Below are 12109 nucleotides of genomic sequence, written 5' to 3' on the forward strand. Positions count from 1 at the left end.
GGGACACAGAGGTCAATGGAAACTAAAGGCCATGGGCTCCACCAATGACAGATAACCAACTCATGCTGTAAACCTATGTGCTGAAAGGTATAAAAAGTGTGTGCTTTTGTTCCTGGGCGGTTGCCTTTGTTCAGAATGCAGGACTACCCCAGTATACGGTTCAATAAAAACCTCATGCAATTTGCAGTGATCTCCCTCCCTGATCCTTGGAGAGTGGGGCACCCACGCTGAATTTATCACTACATAATAGAGAGATCCTGTTTCAAAAAGAAAAGAAAAGAAGTTACATTTTCGTATTTAAGAGAAAGTTAAAACCAGTGTAGACGGTCCACCTGGGTCCAAGCAAAGCTGCCATTCATTTGGGTAACGTCTCGTGCTGCCAAGGTGGCATACTTTCTTCAGCGTGTTTCTCTGAAAGCAGCAATCACTTCTAGTACAGGAAGGCTGGCGCCAGCAAATCCTGTCCAAATGTGGAGGTACAGGGTGGCTTTAAGGGAAGAAGAGCCTGATACTGTTCTAACACAAAAAAAAGAGCTCCAGAACTACATATCAATGTCTTGGACTTGAACCAATACAAGCGTGTCAGGAGTGACGAGCCACTGCTGTGTGAGTTATTCGGGCAGCCTAGCTGGGAACAGGGTTTCAGAGCAGTGTGGTCAGCCAGTACAGTGAGGGAGCCAAAGGCTTTGTGGCTGGTTCCCATGGCTGGACATAAGCTCAGAGTCCCAGAGGTCCTCTCAATCAAAAGAACATTCCACTGAGGTTGTTTTCTTCAACTCCTGTGGCTCTGGCCTAGGAACTAGAATCCCCGATGAATGCCTTGTTGTGCTCTGCCACGCACGCATATGTCCTCTCTGCTTGCTGTCTCCTTCCTGACCCGCTTTTGTTTGTTTGTTTGCTTGCTTGGTTTGTTTGTTTGTTTTATTTTTTTAAAAAAGATTTGTGTGTGTGTGTGTGTGTGTGTGTGTGTGTGTGTGTGTGTGCCCTCCCCCCAGCCTTGAGCAAGCTGAATCAGACCTCCTTTTTCCACAGCCGGCTAGCCTACCTAGGGTGGAGTCTAATCACCTAGGTGAAGTCTACTGTCTGCTACTTCTGCAGCTTCCTGAGAGAAGCCACTCCCTGCTGAGCCCCTGAGTCTGTTTTCCTGATGAGCTCTCCACAAAGCCACAAGATGCCAATGAGGTGACAAGCCTGACATAGTGGGGGATGGGTTCTCCCTTTTATAAACTCAGGCTTCTAAGTAAACCTTGGGCCTTGATCAGAAACCTTGTCTTGGTCTCATCCTTCTCTCAAGGTCCTACCCACTCAGCTCCAGCTTTCCTCTCAGGAACCCAGTAACTCGTGGCCGCTGGTGGCTATGTTGTATTCGGAGTGAGTAGGGAATACAGAGAATCAGGAAGGAGGTCGCTGCAATTTGCAAGAGGTTTTTTTAAATTGAAACTAGTATACTAGGGTCACTCTGCATTTGGGACAATAGCGACCCAGAGAAAACAAAGCTCTAAGTTTTTATACCTTTTCAGAACAGAGTTTTACAGTTTACAACATGGGCTGGTTACAGTTTACAACATGGGACTGGTTACACTTTATCTTTCTCATTGTTCTTTTGTTTCTATTGACCTTTCTCCTCCAGGTGAGGATGAGATACCTGTGATGAACAGGAGGGGCGGGGGAGATCTGTCCTCCTGGGATGTTTCCTGGAATTGTGCATTCCTTGGGGATGGGTGTTTGCTCTGTAAACTCTTCTGAAGCTCTTTGTCTTAAGGATTAATGGACCTCCTTGCTTTTTGGTATTTTTATGAGGTATCTCCATTTTGCTCAATTTTTACAGCTGTGTGTGTGCGCGCGCACACACACACACACACACACACACACACACACAAATATGCACTTGCCACATATTCAGGTGCCCACAGAGAACAGAAGAAACCATCGGGTCTCATGGAGATGTTGTTACAGGAAGTTTTGAGCCACACCAATACGGATGCTCTTAATTGCTGAGTCATCTCTCTGCCCTGTGCTACTTTTTAAAATATTGCCTTTACATTTTTAAAATTTTTGTGTGTTCATGTAGGAAAGGCACACTCAACAGTCATGTGGGGGTCAGAGGACAACTAATGGGGAATCATTTTTCTCTTTCCATCATGTGGGTCCCAGGGACTGAACTCAGGTTAGGCTCCGTGGCAGGTACCTTTACTTGGCTAAGCCAACTCCCCTGCTGCCTTCTCCTCCTCCTTCTCTTCTACCCCTTCTATTATCATTATTGTCATCATCATCATCATCATCATCATTAACACAAGGTCTATGTGTTAATATCCTGGGTATTCTGGAACTCATTATGTAAATGAGGCTAGCCTCAAACTTAGAGATCCTCACTTCAGAGAGCCTTCCATGTACGCCACCATCAATGTGTGTGTGTGTGCACGCGTATGTGTGTGTGCACTCATGCCTGCATGTGTACATGGAGGACAAGAGAGCATTAAGTGTCTGCTATCATTTTGTCCTACTCCTTTGAGACAGGGTCTCTCTCTCTCTCTCTCTGTCTCTCTCTCTCTCTCTCTCTCTCTCTCTCAGAATCAATAGCTTGCACCTTCTCAGCCAGAGGGAAGACAACAAGCTCCCGCAATCCTCCTCCCCCATCAGAACTGAGGTTACAGGTGTTTGTGGGGACACCCAGCTTGTGACATGGAGTCTGGGATTCAAGCTGCCAACCTCACAACTGTGGAGCAAGCTGCTCAATCTGTACTCTCATTCCTCCGTAAAGTCAGTAACGTTTCTCACTGCATTGACCAATGTCTGACAAGATGCAAATTAAGGGGGGAGGGCTTACTCTGCCCACAGTGTTGGGGCAGAATCCGTTCGGGTGAGGAGGTCCCAGCTGGAGAATGGTACTGCTGGCCACAGTGTATCCCACAGCTAGGAAGCAGAGAGGGATGGACGCCGGGCCTCAGCTCACTTTCCTTTTGCTACCCAGTCAGGATGGCAGCTCTTTGGAACCTTGCTGCCCACCTTCAGCATGGGCCTTCCCTCTTCAGTTAAACCTTCCTGGAAACAACCTCCCAGACACATCCAGGGGCGTGTGTGTTTCCTAGGTGATTCTGGGTCTTGCCAGATTGACACTCAGCGCTAACCATCACACCCGCCTTAGCTTGTCAGCAGGCCTGGTGGAACTGATTTTCCTTCCCTTTGACATCTGTGAGTAAATAACATTTCTTCTTGGTTTTGGCTCACGGGGTGGAGTGAACGCTCAGTGTTCAGTCTCACCAGGGAACTGCACTGAGGTCCTGTGGAAGGGCAGCAAGCACCCTCCACTGGTGAGCCCTCTCTCTAGGCACCTGCACTCACATGCACCACACACACACACACACACACACACACACACACACACACACAGTTAAAAAGAAAGCAAATCTTTAAAAAGTTAACTCTGGTCTCCATACTTCGAGCTATGTCTCTATATCGATTTAGTTTTATTTTAGCAAATAAAAACAGATCTTAAAGAGCTTTCCTACTAGCCGGGGCGGTGGTGGCACAAGGCTTTAATCCCAGCACTCGGAGGCAGAGGCAGGTGGATCTCTGTGAGTTCCAGACCGGCCTGGTCTACAGAGCAAGTTCCAGGACAGCCAGGGCTACACAGAGAAACCCTGTCTGGAAAAAGAAAAATAAAAAACCAAAAAAACCCTTTCCTCCTTCTGTCCTTCAGATACCCCGTTTCAGTCTGCTCAAGCTATGAACTTTCTGGCGAGTGGGGTGATAAGAAGTAGGACAAGATGAGGACATAAAGGAGCTGCTGTGGTCCCCACCCCCACTGTCACTGAGCGGTCTACCTCTACACTTATTCTAGAGGACACTGGGGCATTTTCTCAAATGTCTTCTGGTAGTTTCTCATTCTCTAAAGGCCGTTGGTGTCACCAAAGGGACGGATCACGTGGTCGTTTTAGGGCTGGGGTGGGGGAGGGTGTCTGATGCTGGAGATAGAACTCAGGGGCCTTGAATTTAGGACACACATGCTCTACCCAGGGCTCCTGCTGTGTGTCCAGCATAACCCTGTGTGCCAAACACACTCAAGGCGTGACTGTACTGAAGACAAGCATCAGCAGTGACCCACTGTCCTGCCCCAGGGCGACGGCTGAGCTCTTCAGTCAGACCTTTGCTAAAATACTGCCTCCTCTACTGCTTGCTTCAACCACCACCCCAGATGCTTCCAGAAATAACCCTAGGGCAGAATGAAGAGTGTGGTGTTACTAGATTACGCCTGTCCCCCCCCCAACAGCACCCCATATTTTGTCTACACTGAATACTTAGGTCCCGAGCACCGAGCCTCCTCATCTCTCCTGGCCCACCTGCTCTGAATCTGTGGAACACAGCACAGCTGGACCCTCATCAGCAAGGTAAAGGCAGAGGCATCAGGGGTTTCCTCCTCTGAAGAAAGGATGCCAATTCCTCTGACAAGATATATAAATTGCAGGGACCAAGCAGATTCTTACATAGCACAGGTCTGTCTGTTTTTATAAGACAGTCTTTCAATCAAAGGCCTGGGAGTCACAACTGCCCGGACCAAGTCCCTCTGGGTTGTCAGGATGTCCTGGGTCACGTCTTGCCGAGTGACAGGCCTACATATCATAGAGTCGGAGCTGCTCCTGCATGTCCCCATCCGACATCTCGCCAAAGGTGTCCTTGTTGTCCTTCATGAGCTTGAAGATAGCAGCCAGCTGTTCTTTCTGAACTCTGTTGAGGAGAGAGGATGAGAGGAAGAGGGAGCTCTGAGCCAGGGCAGGGGCGGGGCGGGTGGGGCCCATGCTGGCGACCAGGTGCAAGCTCTCCTTTCTAACCACTTGTGCTTTCCCCTGTACGCCCCACCTAAATTGCGGGAGGTGGTTTGCGCTAACACCCTCAGCCCTGCAACCCTGGGCTCAGATCCACCGTGACTCCCTTTCTGCGTGGGCCTAGAGCTGATCTGCGTGTCACAGTGGGGCGAGGAGGAAGGCACCTGTGTCCTTAAATGGCTTGAGGTGCTGAGAAAAAAAAAAAAAAGGACTGGTTAGGAGCAACTTTGATTTAGAGAAATGAACCAGAAGGGAAGGAAATGGAGGCATATAGATATGCGCATACAGATGTGCAGGCCAGAGTGCTGGGCAGTGGGGAGAATAGATTGAAATCTTAGCCTGTGGGTTCTGCTGCCCAGAGAAAGGGGTGTTTCCTTATGTGCACAAAGCAGGTGTGGATGCAGATGCCTCCGTGTTGGCTGCGTGGTTTCTGTGGCTGTCTGTGGTCTGTGAGACTCTGGCCACACCATCTGACCAGCGCAGGATGACTCCCAAACCTAATGTCAAGGGCGGCCTGAGCAGCTGAAGCCAGAACAGCGTGTGCCCTGTCAGCATGGATTCTGCAGTTCCTGTCCTCTTCATGTCACACTACTACCACTTTGGGGCCTAGAGAGAACTGGAGCCATGGTGCAGCTCAGATCTCAGCCCTCCCAGGGCTACGGCTGCTAGAGTTGTGCTGTAGGTCTGCCATAACTGAGTCTCAGCAAGGCCCACTCAATCCAGCCCACTGGAATGTCTGGAGGGGTGGTCCTGATGTGTCAGGACTTAGGCTACAGTTTTCACTGTGTAGACCAGGCTAGCCTCAAACTCTCGGGGATCAAAGTGCTTGGATCAAAGGTGTGAGTTCTTACCCCCTCTCCCCCACTCAACAAACAGTTTTCTGTCTACAGTGGTGCCCAGCAACTGGAGTACTGATGTCAATTCTGTTGTAAGGGGAAGAGGGGGCATGTAGGCTGCCCTCTGCACCCCACTATGTGGAGAATAGGTGAACAGAGAGGATGCCCCCAGAGCCGCAGATGAAATCACTGTCAGGTGCACTATGTGAAGAATGGGTATGGTGAACAGAGAGGATGCCCCCAGAGCCGCAGATGAAATCACTGTCAGGTGCACGGTTAGCACTGTCCCTTAATGAATGTCCGTAAGGCTTGGGCAGCCATGGTGGTTGTGTATTCATTATATTAATAATTATTATTATTTTATTATTCTTTTAGGGTTATTTTGGAGGCAGGAGTGTTGAGACAAGGTCTAACTGTGTAGACTTTGCTGGCCTGGAATTCACTACGTAAAATCTGCCCACAGATACTGCAATCGCAGCTGGTGCTGCCACCACCCTTATCTATAGGGCTGTGGCATGCATTTACTTATTTATACTTATTTTTATGTGTATGTTTCACCTACATGGATGTTTATGTACCATGAGTTTGCCAAGTGCCCTCAGAGGTCATAGAGGGAACTGGATCCCCTGAGTCTAGAGCTATGGATGGCTGTGAATCACCACCTGGGTGCTGGGAATTGAACCCACATCCTCCGCAGAAACAAATGCTCTCAGCCCAAGAGCCATGTCTCCAGCCCTGGGATGTGGATTCTGAATCAAGTGTTCATGGCTCCACACTCTGCTAGGATCGTCCAAGACATCAAAAGGAGAGTCGGCTTACACTGGGCAGCCGATTGTTTCTAAAGATTGTTGTTGCTGTTGTTTTTAAATAAAGCAAACGGAGCCAGGCAGTGGTGGCACATGCCTTTAATCCCAGCACTTGGGAAGCAGAGGCAGGCGGATTGCTGAGTTCGAGGCCAGCCTGGCTTACAAGAGTGAGTTCCAGGACAGCCAGGGCTACACAGAGAAACCCTGTCTCGAAAATACCAAAAAAAAAAAAAAAAAAGCAAACTGAAGAAACACACAGTAACCAAGGTTCTCTACTCAATGTTTATTGGCCTGAACACAGGCTGAACACAGCGAGGCAAGCCACCAGCAGTGCCAGGGGCTTGCTGCCCGCTGCCATGCTCAGGGTCCACATAAGCCTAGCTAACCGTATTCAGAGGAAGTCGGTATTCTATGTGGAGGAAATCCCGGCTTAGGCAGGGACTTCGCTATTGCCATTTAGGGACACGTGAGTGTGCCCGTGTTGGTCATGTGGCTCTGCGTCTAACTAAGGCAGTGTGTGTTTGCCGCTGCCTTTTTGCCTGTTCAGCCCTAAGCCCTGAACCCGAGTTATCAAGGAGAAGACCACCAGGAGTACAGGCTTAGGAGTCGATGCTGGACATTTTCCAGGCTTCTGTAAAACAGGAAGTCTTCTAAAAACCTAGTGCTTTAGAAAAAAAAAGAAAAAAAAAATGTTTTCGCTAACAAGTCTATGACTTCCAAGTCATTTGGTATAAGTACTGTCAAATATAAAATTCTAGAAAAACTAACCTGGGAACGGTGAGTGACTGATTATCTGCTGAGGTTCTAAGTCATGTAGAAAAAAACCTTAGAAAATGCGCAATCCAGACGTCTACTGGATGCTAACACTGCGGCTGCTTCAGGAAGCGAAAGTGGAGCCTAGGTGGAGCTGGTAAGAACACTACTGGGAAGGCTCCTTAGTACAGAGAGGGCTGGAGCCCAGACTCCTGCGGTGTGGGCGAGCAAGAAGGGAGGCCATATTAAAGCTAGTACCTGGCATGAATCATTCCGGCCAGAGAGGAAAGTGCCCCAGCCCCACACGTGTATGTGGGTGTGGGTGACCACCCCCGGCCACGAGTGAGCACCAGTGGGGCTTCACTTCCTTTGTCCGTCACTTCTCAAATCTGGTAGTTTGACTTCAGTGAGAACAAAAATCACGGAGGGACTGAGGGAACAGGGTGTGCGTGGAGGGGTACAAAGGCTGTGTGGGGAGCAAACGTGGCTGGTAAGAAAAGCCCAAGGCCCGAGCCCATACAATTGGCAGGCTTCCTCCTCATAAGCCCCTCCGAGAAGGACAGAGCCAAGGCCAGTCCCAGGCTCTTGCTAGCCCAGAGGAGCCCAAGGAGGAGGCGGCCCCCGTGCACCCCTCCCCCACCCCAGCCTGCACTGGCTCCTGGGGAGGAGGCGGCTTTTTTTTTTTTTTTTAAATCTCTCAAGCTTTTAGGATGTCAAAAGGAAGGAAAGCTTTCAGGAAGAGTCTAGGGACACCTTCATTATTCTTCAGTTCTGTAAAGAGAAACAGGGAGAGAGAGATCATGTATCTTGCTCAGTTGACTTCAGAGGCAGCACGGGACAGGAGAGTGGGCACAGGGAGGAGGAGGATGTTCGGAATTGCAGAGGCCACGGTAGGCTCTGCTGCTTTCTTAGACCAGCAGTTTGCTCCTCGTGCCTTGCAGCGACACCACTCGCTCTGTTAGTTCCCCACCGCCAACCCCCACAGCCTCAGTGAGGGAAACAGAAGCGATGCTCAGCTAGCTTGCTCCGCGCTGGCTGTGTGCTGACACTGACTAAGGCATTCCTACTGCCTTAGGTAATCTTTGCTTCCTGCTGCCTGTCTCTTCGTCCGCTGGGAGGGCTCTGGACCTAACCCTGCAGGTTTCCCACAAGAGCCAAAAGCCTGAACAACTCTCTGCAGGCCCGAGGTCTGATTGTGTGCCTTTGGCGCCCTCTCCTGGAAGCTGGAGTCATTGCATACCTTCAGCCGTTTAGACTCATGCAGGAAGAGCCTGAACTTTTTGTTTTGTTTGTTTGTTTGTTTGTTTGTTTTTTCCGAGACAGGGTTTCTCTGTGTAGCCCTGGCTGTCCTGGAACTCACTCTGTAGACCAGGCTGGCCTCAAACTCAGAAATCCCCCTGCCTCTGCCTCCCAAGTGCTGGGATTAAAGGCGTGCGCCACCACTGCCCTGCTGAGCCTCAACTCTTAAGGTAAGGCTGGGGGGTCCCCACTTCCCTAACTGCCATAATATGCCATATGAAACCCCCTTCTTGGGTCCTGTCTATTTCCATGAGCAAAAAGATAACTACAGACCTACAGCCCCAGCAGTGAGGGGCCTGGCTTGGCACCAGCTTACTGTACAAGCTGGGGTCCTCTTTCTCTCTGGGACCAGCAGGTGGGATATTCTGCTAAGAAGCAAAGCCAGCCAGGCTTCCTGGCCTGGGAGAGCAAAAGCCTGCCATCTAATGATCCCAGTCACATTGAGAGACGTGCCACCCCCAAGAGAAGTTTCGGACAGCGGTAGGGACAGAGCCAATGTTGGGAGCGGGGGAGGGGTTTGCATGTCCACCCAGAGGGGATTCAAAAAGGTTAGCGTGCAGAGCAGCCAAGATTTAAAGTAACTGCCTTCTCACTTCCCAGACCCTGGACAGGAGTTTTGTCTGAGCAGATCCAGGGGCAGAAAGTCTCAGCTGAGACAGTAGGAGAACCCACTGGGGACATCCAGTTTCCTAAGTGTCACTCCCTGAGGACCTGTGATCAAGCCTGAAGAGAATAGGGAGCCACTGCAGAGCTGGGTTCAAGGCCCAGCTGTGGGGCCCAGCTAATGACTCAGTGAGAGGGAGACAGCGCACCATTTACCTGCTAACAGGTGCTTGCTTGCTTATCAGCCTAGAAGCAGAAAGAGGCCGTCTGGTAGGGCCAGGTCTGACAGGCACCCTGCCATCATTAGTTCGATGGGTTCCATTATTATTATTATTATTACATTTTTATTTGTTTTGTGGGCATGTGGATCTCGGGGGACAATGCACACCACTTGGTTCTCCCCTTTTATAGCACTAGTCTGAGGATCAGGCTCAGGGCGGCAGGCAGCAGGGTTGGCAGCAGGCACCTTAATTTGCTGACTCAGCAGATACACTTGTGCTACTTTTCAGGGGACGGTTCTAGGGCTGTTCTGCAAATCCAGTTGGGTCCAGATCTGTCATGTAGCTATCTTCTCTCCAGAACCCAGAGGCAGAAGGGTGAAGCCACTGAGCAGCCTCTGCAACCCCCAGCATCAGATGTGGCACAGAGGTGTGGTCAGGGGATGCCCCTCTGGCTGGGCCAGCATGCAGGTGGGAGGGAGCAAGCAGATGTCAGGTGAGATGGGCATGGGAGGGCCACAGGAAGCATGCTGGGTAGGGCAATGGAATGAACATGAACTCAGGCCCTGCCCAGCCCCTCCTGCACACAGTGAGGACTTCCTGTACAGGGGAGAAGTCAGGGCTCCTTCACCCCAGGAGCAGCTCTCTGGTACACTCTGCAGCTCACAGAACAGCAGAGCGAGTCTGGAGATTCCCAGAGACTTGGAGAAGAAGGCCCTCGGGCAGTGAGGAGTCCTTGAAAATGACATAGAAGCGACTTTGCCTTTTCATTTTCTGGCCTCGGGTCTGACAGGGGACAGTGGCAGACCTCAGACCTGAGATCTGACTGCTCTCCTACTATGACAGCTCCTCGAGGCCTACAGTGCATTAACCTGAGTGGATAGAATAGGGCCATAGTACTGCCACGGCCCCATCCCCAGGAACCGCTAGGATGGCAGGGTGTCCTGCCCTCTCTCTCCTCTCCAGCCAGGGCTGGTTCTGTGGCAACGCCTCAGCTCAGCCTCAGAGAAATGACCCCGTCTGTCCTCTGGATTAACGCAGGCAGGGGGTGGGCCACTGGAGGCCTCAGCCTTGGTCTGCAGGCCCAGCTCTGAAGATCAACAGCCCTGGCTGTCCTGCACCATGGGAGGGACTCTAGGCCTTCTCGGGGTTTCTGTCCTGCACTGTATAGCCAACTGCCTCTCCTCTGGGTGAGACAAAGCCACATCAGTCACAAGATGTATGCGCATCCCCATAGAGGCCTCGGGCTCAGGATGGCTTCCTCTTACGTATACTAGCACCTACACCAGCCAATGGGGGGGGGGGTCCTCATGCACAGGAAGAACAAGATGGGTTCAGAGGAGACGAAATGCATTCATTGGATATGGAGGCGTTGGAGGAGGGGTTTAGACCACGGCAGTGGTGTTGGGGACACACAGCGGACAACGTAAGGAAACACTGCTAAGTCTAAGAAACCAACCTCCTTACCACAAGGGTTTGCGAGAACATTTGTGGCCCGGGACTAGGGGACTCGCTACAGGGAGGTGAGGTCAGAGGTCAGCTCAATCCTGGAATATAAAGGTGGCAAATGGGGTCACAATGAGAGGCAGCGTCCTCATACAAAGAATCAGGGGCTCCCACAGCAAGGGCTTCTTCCTGCTGTGTCTACACTGACTGGGTGAGTGTGAACTGCACCCAGAGGGTACACTCGGCGTCTTGATACGGAGACAGGATCTTGCAAGCAGAATGATACTGGCTGTGGAGCAGCCTAGAGAGGTGAGCTGTGGGTCAGCCTTCTACTCCTCATGAATGGGTCCTAGCCCGCACCAGACCCCTCTGGGTGCTACTCAATGAGACTTCATATGATGCAGAGGCTCTGCTCACACTGCTGGGGGGCGGGGTGGGGCGGGGCGGGGCAGCAGGTGCGCACAGGGTTGGGGGCACGGTGGGCTAGGGCCACTTTGGCCATCCTACTGCTTCTGAGCACCCCTCAGCCAGCCATGAAGTTCAGATAAAACGTTGAGGGGAAGTTGATCCTGGGAGCTCTGGCGGTTGAGGGGAGAATGGCCTGATTCCAGACGCCAGAAGCCATACAGCTGCCTGGAGCTGTGCAGAGCAGAGCCGCGCAGAGCAGCGCAGAGCAGAGCCGCGCAGAGAGCAGAGCGGCGCTGCGCAGAGCAAGCGGAACAGATAGAGAATGACATGGTGGGTGGGGGCGGGTGGGGGCCGGGAGGAGGGAGGCTGCCAGATGGATGAGCACCAAGAATCCCTCTCTGTCCTCAAGTGACAAATTGGTTTTGTCAGGGACTCTACGCGTAAGTGAGCAGTGAGGTTGCTCCGGGCCCTTTTCTGGCGTCTCACTCTTTGTTTTCCAGGTCCGGGAGACTTCGGGCTGAGAGAAAACAAAAAATGGACTCTTCTCTCCTCTCGCACCCTCCCTCCCTGCTGCCTCCCTGGGGAGTTTTTTCCCTTGGTTGAAGCTTGCTGAATATTTCCCCCAGGATGAGAAAGGACATATTCCCCACCCCCTAAAAAAAGAAGAAAAAACCAAACAAACAAAAAAACAAAGGGAAGAGGCCGTAGTGGGCTGGGCTTGCAGGAGGCCCACCCCTGTTTGACCCTTACATTAGTGTTCCAGAAGCCGACCTACCTCTGTTCCTCCTCCAGTTCTTCTTTGGTCATCATCTTCTTGTACTGGCTTCCCCTCAGCTGCCCAGGGCTGTACTTAAAGGAGAAGGCTGCTCCTGTGGGGACAGTGAATACGTTTACTGATTACAGGGAGTTGGGGCGGG

At 51.4% G+C, this 12109-nt stretch overlaps 1 protein-coding gene across 5 annotated transcripts in view; it reads right to left on the reverse strand.

Moving 5' to 3' along the window:
* Positions 1-3437: 3437 nt before the first annotated feature.
* Positions 3438-12109, reverse strand: part of Mxra7 (matrix remodeling associated 7) — a 25640-nt gene continuing 16968 nt past the window's right edge. The window contains exons 3-5 of one of the 5 annotated variants that reach the window (XR_004113378.1): positions 11968-12061; positions 10798-10885; positions 6734-7989 (exon numbers count right to left, since the gene is read on the reverse strand). Coding sequence is in view for 4 of the 5 variants with exons in the window: in XM_031352787.1 (XP_031208647.1) it covers positions 11325-11709; positions 11968-12061 (479 nt within the window). In the remaining variant the exon portion in view is untranslated. The other 4 variants (XM_031352790.1, XM_031352788.1, XM_031352791.1 and 1 more) reach the window with 4 other exon arrangements.

This window comes from Mastomys coucha, unplaced genomic scaffold (genome assembly GCF_008632895.1).
Source record: "Mastomys coucha isolate ucsf_1 unplaced genomic scaffold, UCSF_Mcou_1 pScaffold5, whole genome shotgun sequence".
NCBI lineage: Eukaryota > Metazoa > Chordata > Mammalia > Rodentia > Muridae > Mastomys > Mastomys coucha.